The following is a 26,927-nucleotide window of genomic DNA, read 5'->3' as shown; positions in this document are numbered from 1 at the left end:
CCACCCAGGCGGCCTCCTGGGCTCCTGAAACCAAGCAGGAATGTGCAAGGAAAGAGTGATTCCCCACGCGCTCCCTGAGCAACCAGTCTCCCCAGCCAGGCTGGAATCCCATCTCTATTATGTGGATTATAAGAACATCTGTATGGTGTAATTGGCATAAGGCAGTGTTTCCAGACATTCTTAATCACTAATCTACCCCCAGTCTGTTCATTGGCATCCCCCAACCCAAGCACATGAGTCTGTATTTGCCCATGCACACTGGTCCTCATGGTTACACTCTCAGTTTTGGACATTGCTTGATACTTTGAAATGCACATTTGTGCACATTATCTCCTTTAATCCACACAGGAACCTTATATACTTGGGTATTGTTATACCCATTTTACAGATGAGGCTATTAAGGCCAAGAAGTTGAATGTCTTCTCCCAAGGTCACACCTGGTGAGAAGCAGAACTGAGATTTGAAGGCACACCTTGCTTGACTCCAGAGCCTTGTTCCTGAATCATGCTGGCCTCGATGTGAAGATCACTCTATCAATTCACCCTCAAGAACACCCTAAGCTGTTTTCACAAAAATCATCATCTGTTGGAGCCAAGTCCTCTGCATCCTCTCACCCTGACTTCCTTGTGCCCAGGGACACACACTGATAAGAGAGTTGACTTGGGAGAAGGGATTTCCTTGTCCATGAGGAGAACACAAAGCATTTTTTCTACCCTGTACTAAAAATCATAAATTTGATCTGGCTGTCACTGTTTTCTTTTTTTTTCTTTTTTTTCTTTTTTTTTTTTTTGGTGAGAAAGATTTGCCCTGAGCTAAAATCCGTGCCAGTCTTCCTCTGCTTTGTATGTGGGATGCCTCCACAGTGTGGCTGATGAGGGGAGTAGGTCGGCACCAGGGATCCGAACCCATGAACCCAGGGCACCAAAGTGGAACTTTAACCACTCGGCCATAGGGCTAACCCTATCACTGTTTTCTCATCAGCTAGTCTAAGCCAGACAAAATCAACATATAACTGAATCATTATAATTGGTCTATATAAGATGTAATTGGAATTATAGTACCAATTTTTTCTATGTTTTTTGGAAGCATTTTCAGCTTGCATTTATGCAGGCATTCCTAACCTAAGGTTCTATGGATGACCTTCACGGGGTCCAGCAAACCCCAAAAGCTAAATGCTTTTTTCTGGGGAAGGCATCCAGAGCTTTCATCCAGTTCTCAAAGAGGCTCATGATGCCGCTGCTGCGTAGCAAAGGAATCAGCACTTCTATGTTGTTGAAGAAGGCAGGGCCACACCAGGTTTACAATACCTACAAAGGAGTCCACTTCAGACAGAAGTCCACTCTCAGAGAACAAACATGGTTCCATCCCAAGGGGTCCCACCTAACCCTGGATCCTCAGATAACCTCAGCTGAGGACACTTTCACCCAGCTTGGGTCACCAGCCCGCAGTGCTACACAGTCCCAAAGATGTGCTCTTGGTTGAAGCATCACTGATTCCCGTCAGCCTGCTCGATTCTATCTCCCACACCCCACCCTTCCTGTGAACCCAGCCCTCCATTAAAGACAATGATTCCCTGGAACCACATTGAGGAATTAAGTGCACTGAGAGGAAACTGTATGGTAACTGACAAATGCATTATTGAGCACAAGCCAAAAGGCTGACAATTTGTGGGCATTTTTCCACTTAGCATGTTCTTGTGTCCACGGGAGATGCAACCAAGGACCCTCGGGTGATGGCTCCTGTGACTGCGACGTTGGCTGGCGAGGAGTGAAATGTGACAGTGGTAAGGGCCAGCTCCTCAGTCCTAATGATCTGTTCTTAGCCTCACTTCTCAGCAGCTACGTTTTTTTCCTTTGCAAAACAGAAATGACCCCTTTAGTACTTCCTTTGGCAATCAAAGTCATTCCTATTTGCAGCAGTTTGTAAAATAAAGAAAAGCAGAAAGAAGAAAATAGAAATTACTCATACTCCCAAAGCAGAAAAGAACTATCACTAATATTTTGTGTTAGCCTTCCAACTTTTTCTAGGTATATAAACATAGGTTCCTGGGATCGTACTCTACATACCATTTTGTAACCTACTTTTTCATTTCACAATATATAATGGAGATCTTTCCATGTGAGTAAATATAGATATCATTTTTTAAATTTCCACACAATATTCCACTATATGACTGTACCACGCTTTTTAAGCCAAATTTCTCTTATCATAATAATGCTGCAATGGATACTTCCTATATACATCTTTTTGCATTTGTCTAATTAATTCATTTGGTCCTATTTCTAGACGAGTCTCAAGTCGGCACTTTGAGGGGAGGATGTGTTACTTGTTGCCAAGTTGTTTTCCAGAGAGCCTATCCATTTCTTTTCCCGGCATTGGGTCTGAGCAGGCCTATTCCCCCAACCCCACAGCATTGCCCCGATGGTTCCTAACGTGCTCCAGGTGACAGTGATGAGCAGGAACAGTAGTTCAGGCAGAAGAAGCACATAGGATAGCACAGATGTGGGACGACTCCGCACATTTAGGGAACCAGAGGATGGCAGAAGGAGAGGAGTACAGGGGCAAAGAGGGAAGCTGAATGAGAACCGGCTGGAGGTGTAGGCAGGAGTCGGATCATGACAGGCTAAGGAGGTGGACCTTCTGCTGAAGCCAATAGGAAGCCAGTAAGAGGTTTTAAACAGGGCAGCAAGATGCTCTTATCTGCATTTTAGAAAGATCATTCTGACACTACATTGGAGAGAATGCCCCTGGAAGCAGGTAGCAGAGACGCCCCCTCTTCTAGAGCAGGCGCTGGCGAGGAGTCACAGGTGTCCGCCAGCCCAATGAGGGCTCCAGGGCTGTGGGGTTGTCAGAGGAAGTGTCTTTGCCCAAAGCTCCAGCTGATGCTAAAATCAAACGAATGCAGAGTGAAGAGCTGGTTGAAAAGCTGAAGTCAGTAGTCTGAATGGTCCCAAGCCAAGGAGACACCTAGAGCAGATATCAAATGCTGGGGTGCAGAGCCAGGGGCCAGAGGGCCTGGGCGAGGGGAGCAGGAAGCAATGGGGTCACATAAACAGGAAGACAGTCTGGGGGAATACCTAGAATAGATAATCTCATCCCCGGCTGTCACTTAGGTGCTTACAAGAGCATGGTGCGACAGAGGACCAACCGCATTTAAACCGACAGGGAACAGTCTGGAGGCTGTGGCAAGTTTTCAGGAGGCAATTAATGAAAGTCTGAACTAAGGCAGTGGCCTGATTGTGGCAGGAAAAATGGAGGTATTTGACTGATTGTCAAATGAGGTAGAATGGAGAGCACATGGTAACTGGACGCAGAAAGAAAGGAACAGGGAGGGTCAACCGCACGGATGGTGGGCCAATTCAGGAGAGGACAGCTGGGGTCGTTCAGTTCAGGGGAGGCTGAGTTTAAGGTGCCAGAGAGCATGGGAGTGGAGATGCACAGGAGTCATTCGCTCATTCATTCATTCATTCATTCATCAGACACTTGCGGAGCTCCTGCCAGGTGCTGGCTGTATGCTAAGGACACTGCAGTGAGTTCCTTATGGTCCCCGCCCTCAGCAGTGTGTACCTGGAGGAGATGTTCACAGGTCCCAGACAGCCACTGTAGAGCAGGCAGTTGGGTCTGTGGGTGCAAGGCTTAGGAGTGAGGTCAAGGCTGGAGATACAAGTGTAGGAATCATCAGTGAGCAGAGAGAAGTGTGTATGCTTCACACCATGAAGGGGAAGAAGAAAGCAGTGCCAAGGACAGACCACCGGACTCCCTCCTCTTCCTGCTTTCTCTACTGTGAAGAAACATCCCGTCCTCCCGACCTGCTCGCCCAATCCAGAACCACCCACTCAGCCTCTGCGCCACCCTCTCCCTCACTGTCGTATCTAAATCATTCCAGCCCTCCACATCCTTCCACCTGCTCCTCCTCTCACCAGCAGCCGTGTGATCCATCTCTTTGCCTCTGGTCCCATCCTCCTCCATTTCACATTGCTGCCAGAGGGAACTTTCCGAAACACAGATGTCTTAATCAGTTCAGGCTGCTATAGCAAAGACCATAGACCAGGGGGCTTCTAAAGAATAGAAATTTGTTTCGCACAGTTCTGGAGGCTAGAAATCTGAGATGAGGGTGCCAGCCTGGTCACGTTCTGTTAAGAACCCTCTTCTGTGTTGCAGACTGCCAACTTTTCGTGTCCTCACATAGCAAAAGGGGCAAGGGGGCTTTCTCAGGTCTCTTTATAAGGGCTCTAATCCCATTTGTGAGGGCTCCACCCTCATGACCTAATCACCTCCCAAAGGCCCCACCGCCTAACACCATTACATTGGAAATTAGGCTGCAGCATGTGGGTTTCGGGAGAACACATTCAGTCTATCACAATAGATAAGATCATGTTTCCCACCCACTCCCCAGGACTTGACCACATGCTATGGTTCTTCATTGCCTACAGGAGAACATTCGCTGCCTCAGGAGAAATACCTTAGCAGGGCGGATTACAAAGCCATTCACCAACTGGTACTTGCCCAGTTTTCCAGCCTGGTCTCCAGGGCACACCTGCACAAGTAGCTTCCAGTCTAGTAATGGAAATAAATGTCCATTAGTGTTCAAAACATAGTGATATGGCAGTGCAGAGTGAAGGTCTTCCAAACTAGAGCAGGAAAGACAAGTCCTTTGTTCGTGTGCAAACTCTCCACTCCCAAGCCCATGGCAGACATCACTAATCAATCATTGCACTCTTTCCCTCAGAGGCCAGATAGGGGCACCACATTCTTCTCAAAAGAGCACACCATGTAGTCACTACCAATTAATTGAAGTTGGCTCAAAGGTTTAGAGCAGATTTCAGAGAGGAAGATCTAAAAGATCATTGGTATTTCAATAGAGAGAGAATGGACAGAAAGGGATTTCCAGGCTCAAGGAATGGCATACATAAAGACGCAAAATTGCATGGCCTCCGCTCCAGCCCCTTGCAGCCTGTAAACGTTCTCTCCGACACAAAACAAACCACTTTTGTGGCCAGGTGTCTGTTTTGGGACCTTCTGTGCAAGTTGGCCAGGCCTAATCAAACTCTATCCCCAAAGCTCTTAGCATGAGCATCCTCCCCAAAGGGGACTCCTTCCTCATCTCTAATGATTTCTTTCTGGATCCTCTCCTGCCAGGAATATCTGTTAGCTGGGCATCCAAGAGTGAGAACCCGCGTTACATCCAGGAAATTTAGGAATTAATTTATCAAATAGATAGTGAGTACTTGCTGTGTGCCAGGCCCTGGGCTATTTCTGCATATGCAAGAAAACCTTTTAATATTAGTTACAATTAGGTGTTTGCTTGTTTATATCACTCTATGATAAAATGATGAAAAGCTAGAAAGAATAAGGTAACATGGGAAAGATAAATAAAAGTGAAAAATCAAGCCCCAGGGAAGGACGTGCATCAGCACGCAAGGGGGGACACTGTGTTTACTCATCCTGGCATCCTCTTCACCCAGCACAGGGCCTGGTACACAAGAGACACTCCAGCATATTGGACCTTCAGATTGGGCTCTGAGCTTGCTGGCAGCCAATGTAAAAAAGGATTTATGTGGTCACATAGTTTTCCATAGTTCACATGATACATACCAGTTACTTCCAAGGAGGTAAATCTTTTCCAGCACCAAGTAATAACAGAAAGTTGTCAGTGAGGTTTAGGAAAAGAGGGCTGACACAGCAATTGATTCTCTTTTTCAGAGATCACAAAAGACAACTGCAATGGGACCTGTCACACCAGCGCCAAGTATGTACCTCTGAGCCTCCTTTGGGGACAATGCCAATGGGATTCTTTACTAATAGTGTCCTCTCCGGGCCCTACCCTCTGGGAAGTAGTTTCCTGAGACCATTTCTGAGGATTTAGGATAAATTTAAGTATGAAACTAAAATAGCTCTGCAAAGGCCACCATCAACTTGCCAGATCCAGCCTTTTGGACAAGCCGGCACCTGAGTTACCTGGCATGTTGGCAAAAATGCCAGTTGTAACCCCTGGCTCAAGCCACGAGGACACTTTCAGAGAGGCAGAAGGAGCCCCGTGGGCCTTGCATTCACCAAACCTTACTCCCCTCTCACAGCCAAGCCTTACTTGACTTCATACTCCTAATGCCCAAAGGGGCTTAATGGGTTAATTCATTAAGAGCCCAGGAGCTGGAGTTAGATCTGAATTGAAGTCAGTTTCTATGATTTTCATTGACTGCATGACCTTGAGTCAATTATTTCATACCTCTAAGGCTCAGTTTCTCCACCTGTAAATGAGAATAATGACAATATCTACTTGTCGGGGCTATTGGGTATGGTGTAGGTTACATAACGTAAAGTGTGAAGCACAGGCCCCAGCACACAGGGCGCTCTCTAAAGAGATGTTTATGCCGATGCCGACATAAACGCTCTCTGTAGTTTGCCTGATAAATGGCTGCAGTTTTAGCCACCCGAAGCAGGGCCATGCTAGGAAGGGACTCTCCTCCCGAGCCTTAGACGGGACCTGCGAGTGCCTCATGGGGGCAGGAGCTGGGAAGCTGTTATGTGTTTTTCTACAAACAGCCTTTGCCCTTTCTCGTGGCAGCTGCCTTCTGAATCCGGATGGCACAGCCTCGTGCAAATGTGCGGCAGGATTCCAAGGGAACGGGACTGTCTGCAGAGGCAAGTGAAGAAGGAATTTGCTGGGGGTGACAAGGCTAGGGTGAGCTGTGGAGAGACCTGTGTCCCTGCAGACCGAATGGGCTGCTGCCCTGAACCGTTGACAGTGAACTGGATGTAACAGGGCAGCTAGCTGTGCCTGAGGGCAGGAAACCAGCTGTTCATGGACGGGGCCAGCTGGTTTGGGGACGGGCAGGCAATTGTTCTGTTTTCCTCTCTGAATATTGGTTCACAGCCTTGATGGCAACTGGAATCACCTGGAGAGCTTTAACAAACACTGGTTTGATTGACCTGGGATGTGGCCTGGGCTTGAGGACTCCAGAGTGGGACAGAAAGGGGCTTGAGCCCTGGTTCTTCCTCCGACTACCCACATGGCCTTGGGTGGGTGTCTTAACTGTGCTGAGCCCCTCTTAGTTCATTTGCAAAGTAAACATAAAATCACCTCCTTTGCAGAGTGGTTTTGAGATGAAACGACCTCTCTATACACAACGGCAGAATGATGCAGCTGTTAAAAACAGCCCCGGCATGGGACTCTCCGGGTTTGAATCTAAGTGCTTATAACTTGTGCTACCTTGGGAAAGTTGCTTGACTGCTCTGTGCATCATCTTGTCATCCGTAAATTGCAGATAATAGGAGAATCTCCCTCCCTGGATTATAGAATGATAACCTGGATTAATACCTGTGAAGTGCTTAGAACAGCCCTGGCACAGAGCACTAGGTAAATGCAAGCTAATACTCTTACAGTGCCCAACACATAATTGGTGCCAGAACAATGGAAATGCTTAGCATCATTTTTCTCTTGAGCACTGTGTCCAGGCAGGCTTCGGGCCAGATTGTGGCAGAGCTGGACAATGATTACACCAATCTGCTTTCTAGACCATCTTAACCTGGGCATTCTCCCAGGATGCAGGTACCCTGACCCTGGTCCCAGATGTTTCCTGCGGTAGGATGTGTACAGTATGCTAGTGAAAACAGCTGGAAAGGACTAATAACTGGAATGCTTTTCTTGCCCTCTGTTTTTGGGAAAAATAGTGAAAGCAGAAGATAAAAGTTAATATAAGAACAACCCATATTTCTATAACATTTTCATATATATTATCAGATATGAGTCCCCAAACCTGTAAATAAATCTATATAGGTGGATCTGGAAGTTTACATGAATTAAGTGGCTTGTCCAAAGTCACACGGTAACTGAAGGTCAAGCCAACACTCAAACACACACCTTGGGACTCCAAATGGATCTAGGCCTTTGATCCACTTTGAATTAATTTTTGTGTATATTGTGAGGTTGAGATTCAAATTCATTCTTTTGCATGTGGATAGCCAGTTATCTCGATATCATTTGTTGAAAAGATTATTCTTTCCCCCATTGAAAAATATTGGCACCTTTGTGGAAAATCAATTGACCATAGATGTATGGGTTTATTTCTGGACTCTAAATTCTATTCCATATTATACAAATATATATATATACATACACATATATTCTATGCCAGTACCACGCTGTCTTTACTACTGAAGCTTTGTAGGAAGTTTTGAAATTAGAGAGTGTGAGTCTTCCAACTTGGTTCTTCTTTTTCCAGATTGTTTTGACTATTCTGGGCCCTTTGAATTTACATGAATTTTAGAATCATCCTGTCGATTTCTGCAAAGAAGTCAGCTGGGATTTTGAGGGAGATTGCACTGAATCTGAAGATCAATCTGGGGAGTAGTGCCACCCTAACAATATGAATTCTTTCAATCAATGAACATGGAACATCTTCCCATTATTTAGGTCTTCTTACTTTCTTTCAACAATGTTTGTAGTTTGAAGTGTAGAAATACAATTGATTTCTGTCTATTGATCTTGTATCCTGCAATCTCGTTGAAGTCATTTATTAGTGCCAATAGTTTCTAGTGGATTCCTTAAGATTTTCCATATACAAGATCATGTCATCTGCAAATACAGATGGTTTCACTTCTTCTTTTCGAATCTGGATGCCTTTTATTTTATTTTATTGCCTTGGCCAGAACCTCCAGTACAACGTTGAATAGAAATGACAAAGCAGACATCCTTGTCTTATTCCTGATCGTCGGGGCAAGCAGGCAATCTTTCACCATTAAGTACGATGTTAGCTGTGGATTTTTCATAACTAGCCTCTATCAGGTTAAGGAAGTTTCCTTCTATTTTTAGTCTGTTGAGTGCTTTTATTAAAGGTATTGTATTTCATCAAATGCTTTTGTTCCTTCTATTGAGATGATCATGTGGTTTTTGTCTTTGATTCTATTCATCTGCTGTGTTACATTAATTGATTTGGGGATGTTAAACGACCTTGCGTTCCTGTGTAAGTCCCACTTCATTATGGTGTATAATCCTTTTTGTATATTGCAAAATTTGACTCACAAGTATTTTCTTGACAATTTTTGTGTCTATATTCATAAGGGATATTTGTCTGTAGTTTCATGTGATGGCTTTGTCTGGTTTGGATATCAGGGTAATACTGGCCTCAGAAAATGAATGGCAAAGTCTTCCCTCCTCTTTCAGTTTTTGGAAGAGTTTGTGAAAATCTGGTGTTTATTCTTCTCTAAATATTTGGTAAAATTCACCAGTGAAGACATCTGGTGCTTTGCATGCTTTTGAATTATCCATATTTAATCCAATGCCTGCATTTTGAAGTGTCTTCCATTTCTCAATGACTCAAGTAAAAGTTCATCAGTGGTTTTCCCTCCCTTTTCCCCCTCTGCTCTGGGTCATCTCTCTCTTCTACAGCAATCAATGCCTGTGAGATCAGCAATGGAGGTTGCTCCGCCAAGGCTGACTGTAAAAGAACCACCCCAGGAAGCCGGGTGTGTGTGTGCAAGGAAGGCTACGCTGGCGATGGCATCGTGTGCCTAGGTAGGTGCCATCCCTCATCCGTCCGGTGGCAATGGTTTGAGAGTCAGAGCCTGTTAAATGATCCTGATGTGTGGGCTCTTATTACGACATGCTACTGCTCGGATCATCTTTCAGTTTGTCTGGGCAGGAAAGTATGAGGGTGTGAAAAAGGGACCACGGGGGTATGAAGGTGTGGGATGCCCAAAACTCCCTTTGGAAGGAGAAAACTTTCTTGAATTAAACATTATAGTGGTGACTGAATTTTTAAAAATTAGTTATTTTTTATACAAGTAGCACATTCTCGTTGCAGAAAAATTAGAGAATACATATACTGGGGGAAAAATTCTGGAGATAACCACTCTTACGACTGTTGTATTACCCCATTTTGCTATGTATGCACATACTTTTTTAAACAAAAATCGAATCTCATGATATGTAGTATTTACCATGCTTAGCAATATGACTAAACTTCTCGCCTTGAAATTAAGTATCCCTCCAAATCAGTATTTAACAGCTACATATGTTCTACTATAAAGGTATGCCATAGTAAGTTGTGTGAATTTTAACTTTTTAGCTGTAAAAAAAATATTCACATAGAAGATTTGCAAGAATAGTACAAAAAAGGACCCACTTGCTCTTTACCTAGATTCACTTATTGTTAATATTGCCCCATTTCCTTTATTATTTGCTCTCTTTGTGTGTATACATTTTTTTCTAAACCATTTGAGAATAAGATACATACATATATGTATGTGTGTATATATATATATATATATATATATATATAAAATATTCCCTTTATCCTTAAATTGAAGTTTTGAGAATAAGGATAGACTCTGACATAACCACAGCACAGATAGCTTCAGTAAATTTATTATTGATATAATACTTTTGCCTAATTAGCATTTGGATTCTAACTTTGTCAACTGACCCAATAATGTCCTTTTGTGACATTTTTTCCTCTAGTCCAGGATCCAGTTTAGGGTTGGGTGTTGCATTTAGTTGTCCCGTCTCTTCAGTCTGTAATCCAGATGGTTCCTCAGCCTTGCTTTGTATTTTATGACATTGACATTTTGGAAGAATACAGTCCAACACCCAAACTTTTTTTTCGATATGGATAATATGCCCTTCATTTTGGGTTTAGCTGATGTTTTCCATGATTCTGTTCAGATTATGCATTCCAGACCCGATGTCACACAAGTGGTGTTGCATCCTTCTCAGGATGTCACGCTGGAGGCTGGCAATTCCCAGCTGCTTCTCGTTTGGGATGTTAATTTTGACCACTCGGTCAAGGTGCTGTCTGATTCCTACCATGTACACTTGCTTTTTTCCCCTTTGCTACCAATAAGCAATCAGTGGAGAGAACTTCAGCATCAAGCAAATATCCTGCTCCTCATCAAAACATCCTCTGAAATGTATCATCTATTGACGATTCTTCCCTGAACCAAATATATTGTGATAGTTGCAAATGATTTCTTTTTAATTCCTAAATCTCTTCATTGATAACATGTTGGACTGGACTCCAAGACTGTATTATTTCAAGTCCTTGACTGCAAACGTTCATATTCATTTAATAGAGGGACAGATGCCAGCCCACTGACTATCCCTCTGCTGGCACAGTCCCGTCCCAGAGGAGTTGATTTTGAGAAACTACATCTGGTACCTCCATGTTGGGTTACTTTGGCTTCAGAGTTGTCAGAAAACTGAATCACACTTTGATACCCTTGGTCAGTTAGCCATCCTTGCTGATCCCTCAAGATGTCTTGACTTGAAAATAAGACTTGATGCTTAGGCCAAGTGTTGGCTTTTTGTTTTAAAGAAATTAACCCGTGTTTGGAGAACCATGGTGGCTGTCACAAGAATGCAGAGTGCACGCAGACGGGACCGAATCAGGTGAGCTCCACCTCCCCAGGGGGCCTACGTCTTCCTAGGAGCAAATTCCTGGGTCCTCAGACCCAGCCCTAAGGGGAAGCGGACCTTTCTTTTAGCTTTCTGATGGCCAGAATCCCACAATTTTTCTTTGGCTTGAGGCTCTGAAGTGCATGTGCCACAGGAGAAGATAACGTTTCTAGGCCCTCTGTCAGTCACATATTCCCAACCACAGGCAACCTTGCAGCATCTCCCTAGAGAGCAGGTTTGGGGAGGTGGCAGAAATGTGAGGGCTCCAACACACACAAAGGAGGAGAGAGGTCGAGGGTGTAAAGACACAGGTGGGGAAGCTGGAGTCTCAGGGACCCAAATTCTGCCTCCCTCAGTCTCTGTCACATTGTGAAGAAGCACGATGGTCAGGCAGGAAATGACACACATCAGAAACTGGATGATGAAAGACAGTCCCCAGTGAATGTTCCATTGACCTTGTTGAGCCACTCAGTGACCTCATGCCCAGTCTCCCAATGGCAGATCAAACAAGTGCCTAAAGTGCCCAAAATAAGAAAAAAATATATTTATTTTGAAAGAATTGTGTGTGTACATGTACGTTTCTATATATAGTCACAGGGAAAACCAGAACAGTCAACGTCGGTCTACTTTATACATATTCAGGGGTTCAGAAGAGTCCTTATATCACACTACATATGGAGTGGGGGAAACCTATAAGCTTTTTAGCGCTCAGGGCCTCTAAAAGTCCTCCTCTCGACCCAGAAGGCAGTTGATCCCTGAGACAGGACCTTAGCCCAGGAGGGGCGGCTGGTGGGTGTCTTGGTAAAGGTTTGAGCCGAGATCAGGGCCCGTGATGAAGGAAGAGGAGCCTTGAGGAGAAGTGGGAACCTGCCACCTGGCCCTGGCTGGACCCGCCATGAGTTCAAGGTCTAACAAGTGGACGTCAGACCAGAGCCACCCCCTGTGTGGGAGGCTGTCATGTGGATTAGAAAAGCCGGCCCTCAGGTGGACACATCAGGAGCAGGTGCCCCTTCCTCTGGGCACACGGCCTAGTGAATAGCGCATAGCTGGGTTTCAGCCCCACTCACCCGGGTACCAGGTGCTCCTGAGCAGAGCACATGTGACACGGGGTGAACTAGACCAACCCCAATGTCCTGCAGACAGCGTCCCCTCCCTCAACTGGAAGCCCTCTCTGACGACCCTGCTCAAACAGGGGGCTTAACCGATGGTTTTCACACGCGCAACTGACTTGACTCCAAAGCCGTCTCCTGGCGTCTCCTAGCACCGGAGCCTTTGGGCTGAGCGTGGGTGCCGACAAGGAAAAACTGAGCATGAATGGGAGTGGGCGATAGCTTAGCTTCCTTCCAACTGAGCCTTTACCAACCAAAGAGAGAAGAGAGGTGAGTGCCAGGGTGGCAAGGGACCAAATAAGGTAAGAAAGTTAAAAAAAAAAAGGCTCTTGGCAGCAGCGATAGGATGTGTAGGAGATCCCAGTGCTGGAGCGAAGTCTAAGATGACAGTTATCATTAGAGGATAGATATTACCCATATCAAATGTAGAATCTTCTAACATGACGATTGCCATCATAGAATTCGAGGGTGAGAGCCAGCAGAATCTGCCTGTGCAATGACCCGTTTCCCTCTCCCCCGACAGGCCGTCTGTAACTGTTTGCCGAAATACACTGGTGACGGGAAGGTCTGCACACTCATCAACACCTGCCTAACGGTGAGTGCAGCCCGAGGCCGAGGGTCAGAGGTCAGGCCTGGGGTCCCCCCAACTCCTTCTAGGGGACGGGGCTGGAGCTGATCTCCCTCGGAGCTGCTTCTGAGCCGTGAGCTCATTTCCCCCCTCGTGTTCCAGTTGGAATGTTGGAGAAACTCCATTCTCTGTCTCTGTCTTTACATGGCCTTCACCTCTGTGTCTGCGTCTCCTCTTCTAGAAAGAACGCTTGTGGACGTAAGGCCCCCCAGTTAATCTAGGACGATCTCATCTTGAGATCCTTGATTATATCTACAAAGACTCTTTTTCTAAACAAGGTCACATTCACAGATACCAGGGCTTAGGATGTGGGCATACCTTTGGGGGGACACAATTCAACCCACTGCAGGTCGGGAGGAGGGGAGGTCCTCGCCCAAGATCACAGAGTGAGCACATGGCACAGCCAGAACTTGAACCCATGTCTGTCTGACTCAAAGGGCGCACCCTTGACCACTTCTTATGGTGCTTGTTCCTCCCACGAGGTGCTGATCCCCAGAGGAGGCCCAGTCCACTCATCTTATTTCCCTTCTTCATATCACTGCCCATCAGAGAGCCTGCAGCTGTGGGCACGAGAACAGCACAGACAGGTCATAATTCAAGCCCGTCCTTTGCAAGTGAGGTCCCTACTCTCCCCTTGTGTTGGTCTGGCAAGTTCAAGAGAACACGTCCCCACATGAAATGAGTGTGTAGGGACAGCAAGGAAGAAGCTGCAGAAAGCAGGGGGCTGGGACGTGGGGCTGTTACAACGAGGCCTGTGGCCAGCTTTATTTTAACAGCAGTTCTTCAGTGCCATTTCCATTTTTTTAAAATGGCCACCATGTCTTGGCAACTAATGCGATGAACCCACATGTGCCCCACACTCAGGTACAAGAGTCAGTAACTCACGGCCACTCTTCTTTCTTCTGCACCCATGACTGCCTCCATCCATGGATTCTTTTCAAGAAGAAAGGAAGTTAGTTTTCTTGCAAGATGAGTAATATTAAAGCATGTTTTTATGTTGATGACTACAATCCAATAAAGAGAAGGGAACTGACACTGAAGGAGAGAAGGTGGATTGTTACAGGAGAAAAGTACATAAACGGACAGTTAATCTTCGTCAAAGGAACCAAGAACATACAATGGAGAAAGGAAAGTCTCTTCAATAAATGGTGTTGGGTAAACTGGACAGCCATATAAAAAGAATGGAAGTAGACCATTATCTTACACCATACACAAAAATTAACTCAAAACGGATTAAAGACTTGAATGTAAGACCTGAAACCATGAAACTTCTAGAAGAAGACACAGGCAGTGCACTCTTTGACATTGGTCCTAGCAGTATCTTATTGAATACCATGTCTCCTCATGCAAGGGAAACAAGAGAAAAAATACACATCAAACTAAAAAGCTTCTGCACAGCAAAGGAAACCATCAACAAAATGAAAAGACAACCCACTAACTGGGAGAAAATATTTGCAAATCATATATCTGATAAGGGGTTAACTTCCAAAATATATAAAGAACTCATACAACTCAACAACAACAAAAAAACAACCCAGTAAAAAAAATGGGCAGAGGATATGAACAGACATTTTTCCAAAGAAGATATACAGCTGGCCAAAAAGCACACGAAAAGATGTTCAACATCACTAATTATTAGGGAAATGCAAATCGAAACTACAATGAGATATCACTTTACATCCATCAGAATGGCTATTATTAAAAAGACAAGAAATAACAAGTGTTGAAGAGGATGTGGAGAAAAAGGAACCCTCATACACTGCTGGTGGGAATGCAAATTGGTGCAGCCACTACGGAAAACAGTATGGAGATTTCTCAAAAAATTAAAAATAGAAATAGCATATGATCCAGCTATTCCACTACTGGGTATTTATCTAAAGAATGTGAAAACACTAATTCAAAAAGATACATGCAGCCCTGTGTTCATTTCAGCATTAGTCACAATAGCCAAGACGTGGAAGCAACCCAAGCGCCCATCAATGGTGAATGGATAAAGATGTGGTATATATATATATATATATATATATATATATATATATATACAATGGAATACTACTTAGTCATAAAAAAGACAAAATCATGCCATTGTGACAACATGGATGGACCTTGAGGGTATTATGCTAAGTGAAATAAGTCAGACAAAGAAAGACAAATACCATGTGATTTCACCCATGTGTGGAAGATAAACAAACAAACAAACACATAGATACAGAGAAAAGACTGGTGGTTACCAGAGGGGAAGCAGGTAGGAGGAGGGCAAAAGGAGTGAACGGGCACATGGGTATGGTAATGGGTGGAAACTAGACTTTTGGTGGTGAACACAATGCAATCTATACAGAAGTCAAACTATAATGATGTGCACCTGAAATTTACACAATTTATAAACCAATGTGACCTCAATAATATAATTTTTAAAAAAACAAGAAATCATATACATACAAGTTAGGTGCAGAAAGGACCCATCTAATTGCATGTCAATGGTTAGTTTCACAGGGGTGAACACAGGCTTCCACATTAGAGACCTGGGAATGGGTGAGTTCCAAATGCAGCACAATAGCATGTCTGTAATCAGATTTCAGAGTAACTTCTGTTCCCACAGCAAGTTTTGGATAATTTGAATTTAGAGAAGAAATTAAGACGAGCTCAAAGCTATAACCTGAGTTTTTATAAAAGAACAATTGCATAAACATGGCTCTTGCATCTAATTTTTGAAACATAATACAGTTTTGGAAATAAATCAGATAGCTTTATAATTGAGATGCTATAAAACAGAATATCTATGCAAGCAAGAGAGTAACTTACTGCGACGTGTAGGGAATCACCCAGAGAAGATTTTCAATGCAGACCGTCACCGAATAACCAGTCTAGGATTCGTAAGTAGAGAAGTGAATGAATCAATGTATGTGGCCAATCCCTTAACAGCCTCCCATCTCCTTCCCAGCAGCAGAGACCTCACTCTGGAGAGGACCCCTGTGAACACACTGAGTGTGATAAAGCTTTCAGTTCACCCTCCCGCCCCCCACCCTAGTCCCAGGTCCAACCAATCCCTAAATCACTGACACCAAATCATCCTTCAGCTTGTGCCTACACAGCCAGAGAGTGGGGACCTTATTAACCCCAAGGGAGAGCAATAGAGTTTGGATAGCTGGAATCATAACGACAGTAAGGATTTGGGTATCTCTGGAGCATGGTGACTACTGTTAATAATATTGTCTCGTATATTTGAAAGCTGGTGAGAGAGTAGATCGTAAACATTCATATCACAAGAAAAAATATTTGTTACTATGTGTGGTGATGGATGTTAACTAGATTTATTACGGTGATTATTTTGGAAGATATAAGATATTGAGATGTTATGTTGCATACCTGAAACTAATATAATGTTGTACATTCATTATGCCCAAAAGAAAAACAGTCCTATTCAAAAAACAAAAAAAGAAAAGTACATGAGTGGGTGAGAGGAGTGGAAGAATGGGACCCAGAGCCCCCAGGCAGAGAGGGGAGCCTCAGAGAGGAGCAGGGGCAGGGGAGGGAGGTAGGTAGTCAGTCCGTTAGTTGGTCAGTCAGGCAGTCAGTTAAATAGATAGTCAATTATTTAGTTATCCAGTCAGTTAGTCAAAGTCACACACCGGCACCTACTTCGTGCTGCTCTTTACTGTAAATTAACTTGAAAATGTCTACATCTGGCCATTCTACATAAATCGTTAGTTCTGTGGAGACAGGGACTGTGTGCACTTCTGAACATCCAGCGGGAAACCTTGCACGGTGTGACACACATCCCGGTCAGTGGAGACCAGGCACCGTTCTAGGCACCGGGAGTTCCTCAGGGACCCAGCAGTGGCTCTTTCCTTAAAGAGTTTACACTCAGTGTCTGAAGGATTAGTCAGTCAGTCAGTCGGTTGTTAGTTAGTCCATTTGTTCAACAGTGAAAGCAGCATGGGTGAGCGCAGGCCCAGGCGGGCGGTGCACCTCAGGACTGCAAGATGCGGAGGCTCTTGTCTGTCTGTGTCTTTTCCTCCATGTGGCGTGAGTGGAGCTCATCAACCGAGAGTGTGGAGGAGTGACTGAGAGCTGAGGGGAGCGGTGATGGTGTGAAATGTCTTCTTCAGGGAGAGAGAAGTTTCACGTACTGGGAGAGTAGAGAAGGGTTGATGTTTGTAGGCATAACTTTGAAGGGAGCGCAGACAGCACCTACTTGTGACTCTCTCCAGCAACCCTCCACCCGTCAGGGTCAGGGAGGGCCCAGAGGCGGCAGAGAGTTGGCCCAGGCGGGCTAGGGTTTTGCCAAGCCGTTGTGTTGGGTGGAGTGAGGAGCGAGGTGGGGTTCACAGGGCTCTGCCCTGCCATCTGGGCTGTGCCAAGACAAAGCGAGGAGCAGGGGGCAAGTGGGCAGGAATGTGGGTGAGAAAGAAGTAGGCTCAAAGGAAGGGAGGCCCCTGGGGTCAACGGAGCTTGGAGCCGCAGTGTTAGAACAGGAAGTTTAAATGATAAAAGTTGATGGTCCAAGAGAGCAGGATGCTTGAAAGAGAGCTTTCAGGAGTGGTCCACTTTAATGTGGACACAAAGTCAAAGGGTGGGGGCAGGACAGCAGGGAGTGGGGGCAGGTGCCATAGAGGCCATTGACACGGATGTTGACCCTGCGAAGGATGACAGCAGGCGTGGAAGGAAAGCCAGTGATCCAGGCGCCACTGCTGGGACCCAAGAAGAAGAATGGGAGACTGGAGAGTCCATGTGCCCTGAGAGAGCTGCCATTTGTAAAGGATGCGGGAGCAGGAGTGGTTTGTTAGTGGCGATGTGCAGTAAGAAAGATGCCGTCCCAGCCCCAGACCAGGAAGTGTGGGGGAAGGGGAAACAGCTTGGCCTGGGGGCGCAGGGAAAGCAGGGTTTGCAGGAGACAGACAGCTCTTCAATAAGAGGCCAAGAGAGCTTTCTGGGAACAGCAGGAGACTGTCGGGAGTTTGCTAGTGGTGGTGAGTTTCAGAAGGCAGGGGAAGGGTTTGTGAGGGCCGGAAGGGGTGGGACATGGGGTCAGATCACAGGTGTACAGAGCAACACAAAGGGGAGTGTCCACGTGGTCGGAGCGAAGGTTGGGTGCCTAGACCTCTGCTGTTGACTGGGATAAACTGGAATGTGGGACAAGAGGGGATTCACCTTGGTGGTCCTGAGCATGCTGGGTATTGGACAAGTAAACTCCAGGGTACTTAGCTAGAAGATCTGGGCCCCTAGGAGAAGGTTAACGGCCTTGCAGGAGTCAGCCTTCTGGAACAGCTCACTGAGCTGTGTCAGCTTGAGGCAGGAATCTGGGGCAAGTCTCTCCTGGGCCAAAATATCGTGCTCCACGAATATTTTTGAAACGAGGTTTGGGAAGGAAGAAAGATTTTATAGCCAGCCTTTAAGACCATGGATCGACCTCCTTCTCTGCTTATCCCCATCGGATTTATTTTTCTGTGCTTTACATTCTTCCCCAACTGGAATCTTTGCTTCAGCTGCAGAGCCCTTCTTGACGTCCCCATGGATGTCAGCTTTGAACTGTACTTTGCTTTCTGTTTTAGATCTTCCACAGCGTATAAGCTCTCTGCAGACAAGGACGATGTGTGCTATCTATTTTTTCCTGACTGCCCTGTAGCTGATGGCTGTTACCTTTGCTGTGATGGGATGAGAATTTAGCCTAAAGCTGGGAAGTGCCACACCAGATTGGTGCCTTTCTAATTAACCCTCAGGCGCCGAGAAATGTCTCATTTGGCAACTCTGGGCTTATCTTTACGGGGTTGGGGATCTGCTGGAAGGACCTGCCTTCCTGGGGTATAAGGCTGGGTGAATAAGAGGTCCCTCCAACTGCAGGGAACTGAAAGGCAAGTTCAGAAAAAGGGCAAATAATGCAAAGCAGTCAGTCGGACAGCGAGACAAAAGATAAATTCCAATGCAGAATTGTCTTGTGAATATTGGCAGAGCTGGCAAACTAGCTGGTCTGAGTCCCATCCCCCACCCCTTGGAATTTTTACCAGAAAAATGGCGGCTGTAGTGAATTTGCCATCTGCAGTCACACTGGATCAGAAGAAAGGACGTGCACTTGCAAGCCAAACTATATCGGGGACGGGTTTACCTGCCGTGGCAACATCTATCAGGTAAGGCAAGGCGTGTTTCCAGGAAGTAACTCCAAGTAACTCAAAGGCACGGCCACCATGTGGATTGCTGTTAGCGTGTGTGCGCACGCGCATCTGCACCGGTCGTGGAGGGTGAGGCCGCGTGATACAGGTAGATTTCCACCCATTATAAAGCGCACATTCTGTTATTTGTTTTAAAGAGGGACTAGAGCATTCTGGCTGATCAAATATTCTTAACAGAGTACTAAATCTGCCATAAACTTATAACCGATTTTTTAAAAATATTTAAACTGTTAAAAATGCTCTTAAAGCTCAGAGGTTTCTAGAAATAGCTGAATGTTTCTTTGATAAATCAGGCGGTGACTCCAGAAAGGTTTTGGAACTCACAATATGTCCACATAGTCCTTCTAAATATCAGTTGTAAGTCTCAGACGAGGCTTGGAAAAGGCCCGTTGTGGCAGCTTTCCAGTTAAAAAGATGGTAGATGCTTCCAATCTTAGAGAAATTGTCCTGCGACCGCCCGCGTCGTTCTTGACTGTCACGCACAGACATTAAGTGAAGCTGCCCTGTCTTTGTTTCCAGGAGCTTCCCAGGAACCCTAGCACTTCCCAGTATTTCTTCCAGTTGCTGGTAAGAATATGTGCGTCTCTCTAGCTTTAAGATTTGGGTCTCAAGCCAGATACAGGACAAACCCGTAACCTCCAGAGTGTTAGGGAGGGTGGAAGAAAGTCTGGGGCCCGCTTTTCTGGACTGGGCTCTGTGTGGGTCATCTGTGAACTCCTCAGGCCCCGGGTGGGCAGCATGACGGATGGAATGAATGGCACACTGGCCCGTTGTACACATCAGAATGTAGCGTAAGAAAAAACTGCCGTGGTACCGGTGGAGAAATGCATTACTGGGACAATTAGCTAACTCTTTGGGTGAGAATATTAAGTTAGATCTTTCTTCATATCATACATCTGAATAAGTTCCAGAGTTATTAAAGAATAAAAGATAAAAATCTAGAAGAATAAAATCCTAAAATCTAGAAGAAAATATAAGGAACCAAAGGATCTTAGCATTGGCAAGAAGACAATTAGAACGGTTAAGTAAATCATCTTATTACTTATATTTGTGTTATTATCCCAATTACATAAAATGGTTATATGTGGAGGAGATGCTGGAAAAGAATGCCTGAAAGTAACAGAGGTTTCTTCTAGGTGGCAGGACTATGGGGAGGTATTTTCTTCTTTATGCTGTGTTTTCAAATCTTTACTATAATAAGTGCATATTAATTTTATAAACAGATAAAAATAAGCGTTATTTCAATGACAAAGAATCTGAACAAATTTGAATCTAAGACGAAATAAAACACCGATCTTGCCTTCCGGTTCCTGCTCCCCTCGGCCACCGTCTGTTCTCTCTGAGCCCCTGCCTGTGTCTGTGTTAAGTTCACGGCGTGTGGCCCCGCCTTCCTTCCCGCAGGAACATTCTGTGCGAGACCTGGCTGGTCCGGGCTCCTTCACCGTTTTTGCACCTTTATCTGCAGCCTTTGATGACGAACCCAAGGTAAGCATGAAGCCATGGGCTGCGGAGGACGTTCGGGCCTGGAACATAGTCTCTGGGTGTCACCCTGGAACCAACATGGAGATGCTTCTAAGCAGGAGATTTAGGATCCGCTGGAGCTGACCAGGAACGGAAGGGGCTGCCTCTCAGCATAGGGACCCCTATCAGGGGAAGCATTCAAATGGATTTGGAGTCACCCCTGGCCAGAGACCCTCTAAAGGACAGTCCTGAATAGGGTAGGAGGTTGGAGAAGATCAACAATCCTTAAATGATCCAAACCTCCCATAGACCAAAAGAAAAAATGATGTATTAAAGGGATTTAAATAGATTCTTTTCTTGCAGGACTTATCAGAGCCTTTACTGTTCTAACATTCACTGGGACTCTTCACAGTGGATTACCCATTAATATCTAATAATGTAGCAAACATTTATGGAGTGGGCAGGACACTGATTTAGTACCTGGCCTAGATAAATGCATTTAACCTTCATGACAACCCTGTGAGCTGAATGCTATTATTATCCCCATTTTACCGTCAAGGACTTTGAGACAAGTAACTTTCCCAAGGTCCCATGACTAGCAAATGGTAGAGCAAGGACTTGAAGATGACTCAGGAGCCTGCATCTTAACTGCCACACATGCTGCCTCTCTATGCACGCATTTTGGACACCAGCAAAGCAGGGGCACAAAAACAATGTTTGAAAGAATTTGACATTGATAGTTGAAAAAAAAAAAAAAAAGCATCAAAGGAGTAATCATGAAACAATGAGAACCTGGTGGGATTTTTATTACACTGAATTTCTGGTTAATATGGTTTGTCTTTTGATTTATAAATGGAGAAGCAGCATGATCTTTCCAAACTGGGGACCTCTCCAAGAAGGGATGTCCTAGGCAGTGTTTCGCAGCGCTTTCCATAAGACTTGGGGTCCTTGGCACATGTGTTGTGAGATGCTGGGCCGGAGGAACTCCATCCAAGTTCTCTCGTGCTCTGAGCTTCTTCAAGGGAAGCAGGAAAGGAACTAGGGCCGCTTTGTCCCTCTTGCCTGCACAGCCTGTACCCCGTCACCCTGACCACAAGCCACCCTGACTGCCTACTTCCCAGGGTCCCGGTGGGGAGAGTGGGGAGGGGGTGTATGGAGGAGAGGACGACAAAAGAGAAGTCGGAGCAAAAGCCTCCTGGCTCTGGCTGGGACCCTCTGATCTTCCGTCACAGATTAAGGACTGGGACAAACAGGGCGTGATGCCCCAGGTTCTCCGGTATCACGTGATCGCCTGCCACCGACTGCTTCTGGAAAACCTGAAACTGACCCCAAATGCTACTTCTCTGCAAGGAGAGCCACTTGTCATTTCCGTCTCTCAGGTAAGAGAGGCCGCTTCAGGAAGGTGCCCATTTCCCTCTGGCCTTTCTCTTCCCTAGAGTAACACCAGTAAAATAATAACAACCACTAACACGGGTTGAGTGACTTCTTTCTGCCAAGTATGATTCTAAATATTTGATATGCACTAACTCATTTAATCCACAAAATAACCCCATAATCTAGATACTATTATTTTCCCCAATTTACAGGTTAGGAAACTGAGCTTAGAGAGGTTAAGCAACTTATCCAAAGTCACACAGCGAGTAAATGTTAAAGCTGGAATTCAAGCTCAGAGGCAAGGCAGCTTCAGGGGGTCAATGGAACTGCCTTTCGCAGCACTGGTCAGAAGCTGGAGAGGGATGAAAGCCACTTGATCGAAGCTGTTTGATCAAAGCCACTTGACCATGCGGATTCCCCTCCCCTCAACAGATGGTGGCTGTGGAATTCATTGCAAAGGGAAAAAAGGAGTTGGGGGGCAGAAATGGGGATTGATGGCATAGAGAACACAGGTGAAAGAGAAGCCAGTGTTTATGTTTGTTATTTCATATTTGAGAATCACAGTGAAATGTCTGTTTTGGTTGATTATTTGCTATTAACTTCTCCAGGTGAAAATTACATTCTTGTCTCGGTTTTCTTTTTATAATCATAATAAAAAATGTACTCAAGTTACTTGGATCTGCAGATTTTGCCCATGGCTCTACTTAAACATTCACTTTCATGATGATTTAACATTCTGAAAAAAGCGATTCTGTGTCTATTTTTCTTTGTGCTCATTTCTTTTTTTCTTTTTTGGTTGATTTCAGGATGGAGTGTACATAAATAATAAAGCTAAGATCATATCCAGTGATGTCATCGCTACCAATGGAATCATCCACATCGTAGACAAACTGCTATCTCCCCTAAACTTGATAGTCACCCCTAAAGATGCCTCTGGAAGGATTCTGGTGGGTGAACTCACTGTCATCTCTCAGCACAGAGTGGCTCATAATACTCATCAGTTATTATCTCAATTCTGATTTTGAGGCATCGTTTTGAAACATTTGAACTTTGCTGCTTCAATCTCAAGCTACTAGTAAAAGCCTAGTAAATATTATTCTTCCTAAGAAGTAAATACCTAAGACTATTTTAAATAGATAAATGGATTTAATAAATTTTTCTTTAGCATCCACAAAGGTGGGTGGTCTTGCATAGATTTGGAAGATGGAGAAATTACATAGATGGATGATAGATAGATAAATAGGTACACAGACAGGTGATGTAGACAGACAGATGGATAGGTGATAGATAGATGATAGATAGATAGATAGATAGATAGATAGATAGATAGATAGATGATACATAAGTATCACTAAAACTAAACCCGGAATGAAACTGTTTCTCAATTTGTTACCAAAACTTCAGTCTCTGGACCTGATGCCAATCCAAATAACGAGAACAGAATCTTGAGTAAAAAGGAAAGACAGCTTTACTTTGCCAGGCAGTGGGAGCAAAACAACAACTACTGCCTCAGGAATTGCTAGCTCCCGTTGAGAAAGGGGTAGAGGTTTTTATTAGGTTTTCTTGGGGCGGGGGGGGGGTGGCCTTGTTGGCCAGCATTTTCCCACCAGCCCGCATTTGGCCTTGTGAGGCTGTGTGCAGGGCGAGATAAGAGAATCCACAGATGGCTGTCCTTGGCTGTCTGTCTCCATGGCGGATGGTGGATTCTGGTGCCAGGAAGCTCTGGGAAGCTTCAATTTCTTAATATTCTCTGGACATTAACTTCTCTGTAAAAGAACTTCAAGGAGCTGTGATTAGCCTCAACTTTAGAGGGAGCCCAGCTTGAGGCCATGTGGGCTTTACCAATTTGTAACTTCTATTTGGTTGTAAAGCTCAGGGAGTCAGAGGCTAAAGAAACTAACATTTACATTTGAGTGTAACTAAAGCAGCAGAGAATGGGGATGAATGCTTTTAGTTTTAACCCATAGATACTGGGGTCACTGTAGGGGAACTGATATCAGGGCTGGTAATAATTAAAAGCCTATAACAAACTGACAGAAAAGACTATCATAACTTTTATTGTTATGTGTTAGTATTGGCCAGGGTTCCTCATTGCAGACAACAGAATCCACTATACCTAACTTGAAAGGATTTCTTGAGATATTAAGTGCATCACCAAATCTCTTGGAAGGCCAGAGAGCTCAAATCAGGTGCCCCAGCTGGGAACACAGCAGCCCAGGGACACCTGCAAAGGAAAGACACCCGACTTCCCCACAGGGCTGTCCCGATTGTAACAGCTCTGCCAGTGCCACCTCTCTCCAGCCTCACCACCTAGGACATGAGAGTCAGGACACCGGATGCCCGCCAGCAGCCACCACCACCTCGTATGGTTTCTTTCCCCCAGTCAGTCTTGCACAACTGCTTCTGCTTGGTGGATCCTACAGCACGTATGGGGCTCTAGCTGCAAGGCAGTCTGGGAAAACACAGTGCTCAGCCTCCCAGCCATTGTAATGCAGAAAGGCACGGATGGGTACCAGGGAGCTGGAGTGGGTACCAACGAGCCAGACTCCTGCACCTGTTATTCTGTTGAGCTTTGGTTAAAGTGCTCTGTGGACTGTGTAAGGAAAGGTCTCATTCTCCCTCTTATTATCTTTGCAGCAAAATCTTACAACGGTGGCAAGAAACCACGGCTACACCAAATTTAGCAACTTATTACAGGTAAAAACCTAGGAGAAAAGTTGCCTCAGGGGACAACCTGCCTAGAGAGGTTTGTTTGGGGAGGGTTTTTTGTTTGTTTTCTGTTTTGTCTTCTTTGGGGCACTAGCCAGCTGTTCCAGGCTCTGAGTGGGGATCTCGAGAACAAAGTCATCCTCTGCCACTCCATTCCCAAAATGGTGCGTGGTTGGTTCCACTCTGTAGTGCACACTGGCTGAGTTAGAAAGTGAAGTATTTGAGGCTGGAACAAGGGAAAGGAATTAGGGTGTGCCATTCCCTGTAACTAGGCTCTTCCGACCTGGAATTATCACCTCCATCATGGAGATGGGGAAGCAGAGATGGAGAGTTGGGGAGCCTGTGAAATAGGGAGAAATGGCATTTCAAACCATAACTTTCTGACTTGAGAGACACTTCCCACGAATTGAATAGAGAAATTTCTTGTTCAAACAGAGATGCAGAGGAGAGTCAGCAAGGAGCAGGTCCTCTGAGGGCCCCTCTCCTCCACTTACCCGAGAAGTCCGGGGAGAGCTCTAAGAACCCGTGGCCCCCACAGTACGGTCTACGAACCTCTGCGTAGACCAGCGATTTCCAAAACGGTCTGGGGCTCAGACTCTCAGGGGAGCTTTTTAGAAACGGTGTTTCAAGGTGTTCAAACTGAGAATCTCCAGGGATGTTACAGACAAAGTAATCTTTGTCCACCTACCCACCCCCAAAACCTTCTAGTCACCCCCACACCTGGCATCAGGTCTGGTTGAACACAGGCTTTTATAGCAAGTTAGCAAACCTCTCTGGGGCTCGATAAGAGGGATTAATAAAGCCTACTTCATAGGGTTGTTGGAAAAGTTCCAAGAAAAAATGTATATGATGCACCCACTTATAGAAGGTTCTCAAAATTATTCCTCCCCATTAATCTGGCAATTTCTGCTTTGTGTCTATGTGATCTAGAAATCTTATAAATATACAGAAGTATCCTATATTTGATAGGTTTCATTTTTTCAAATGAAATATGAGAAAAATGCTCAGTGGGTCTTCCAGAAATTAAAATATTTGGGCAGGAGTGGTAGCAAAAATATATATATTCGCTAAAGGTTATTTTCCTATTAACAAAAGCCCAGAATTTGACTTTCTCTTTTGCTTTTTCTAAGAAAATGAGGGTCCAAATGGCTGGAGTGTGTCACCCTTGAACCACTCCGGAGACCCAATAAGCCCCGGGGTGGGCACGGAGGGGACCCCGGCTGCCTCTGTTCTTCAGACGGACTGTCTGCCTCGTGCTGGGCTTTGCTGCATAGGTGACCAGCTCCCTGTGTTTCAGGAGGCGGGCTTGCTGAGCCTCATCACTGATCCCGTCCACACTCCGATCACTCTCTTCTGGCCCACGGACCAAGCCCTCCAAGCCCTACCCCCGGAACAACAGGATTTCCTGTTCAACCAAGGCAACAAGGACAAGCTGGAGGAGTATCTGAAGTTCCACGTGATCCGAGATTCCAAGGTATTTTGTTTTCACACGGAAGCAAGGACAGGGCTGCCCCGGGGTGATCAACTCCAGGAAGCGTCAGTGCGTCTCCACCTCCACGGAGGCCCGAGCATCCCCGCCCTCTGACTGGCTGTGCTTGGTGGGCCCCTGCAGGTTCTGTTTCTCCAACCTGCCACTGTCTTTTTTTCCAACTCTAACCAATACCCAAGAGCATCGTTCCTCTCCTGTACTGCAGATCTGCTTTTTCTCTTCCCTACTTCACACGGCGAAACGGCTGCTGCTGACAGTTCCCGTGTTCCTCCGGATGGACTCGTCCTCTCCCAGTTCCGGAACTTCTAGGCAAAGGGCTGGTTGACCCAGCTGCAGTCAGTTTGCCCTGAACTGATCTTCTGTGATGCAGGAAGCAGGATCTCATAGGAACGTGGCAGATCTTGCTAAAACCCTGTCACTGTCAGTCCTCCACCAGGACCCACGTCTCTCCCCAGGAGGGAGTCTATCCAATACAGGAAAGCTAGATGCCCTAACTTTGGTGACCCATAGGACCTGTGTGAGTTTCCTAGAGCTTCCGTAACAAGTTACCACGAACTGGGCAGCTTAAAACAACAGAAATTGATTCCCCCAGAGTTCT

General features: G+C 45.4%; 1 protein-coding gene across 2 annotated transcripts in view; it reads left to right on the top strand.

Annotated features, from left to right (window-relative positions):
• The window catches only part of STAB2 (stabilin 2), a 147,793-nt gene that overhangs the window by 92,153 nt on the left and 28,713 nt on the right, over positions 1-26,927 (top strand). For both annotated transcript variants that reach the window (XM_046646193.1, XM_046646192.1), the window contains 13 exons: positions 1,688-1,783; positions 5,704-5,749; positions 6,566-6,642; positions 9,389-9,514; positions 11,313-11,386; positions 13,025-13,096; positions 19,135-19,254; positions 19,816-19,863; positions 20,698-20,781; positions 21,990-22,136; positions 22,938-23,078; positions 24,769-24,828; positions 26,138-26,314. In XM_046646193.1, coding sequence (XP_046502149.1) covers positions 1,688-1,783; positions 5,704-5,749; positions 6,566-6,642; positions 9,389-9,514; positions 11,313-11,386; positions 13,025-13,096; positions 19,135-19,254; positions 19,816-19,863; positions 20,698-20,781; positions 21,990-22,136; positions 22,938-23,078; positions 24,769-24,828; positions 26,138-26,314 — 1,268 coding nt within the window. The remainder of the gene's footprint in view (positions 1-1,687; positions 1,784-5,703; positions 5,750-6,565; positions 6,643-9,388; positions 9,515-11,312; positions 11,387-13,024; positions 13,097-19,134; positions 19,255-19,815; positions 19,864-20,697; positions 20,782-21,989; positions 22,137-22,937; positions 23,079-24,768; positions 24,829-26,137; positions 26,315-26,927) is intronic.

The sequence above is a fragment of the Equus quagga genome, chromosome 19, assembly GCF_021613505.1.
Source record: "Equus quagga isolate Etosha38 chromosome 19, UCLA_HA_Equagga_1.0, whole genome shotgun sequence".
NCBI lineage: Eukaryota > Metazoa > Chordata > Mammalia > Perissodactyla > Equidae > Equus > Equus quagga.
This window is presented reverse-complemented; position numbering and strand designations above follow the sequence as displayed.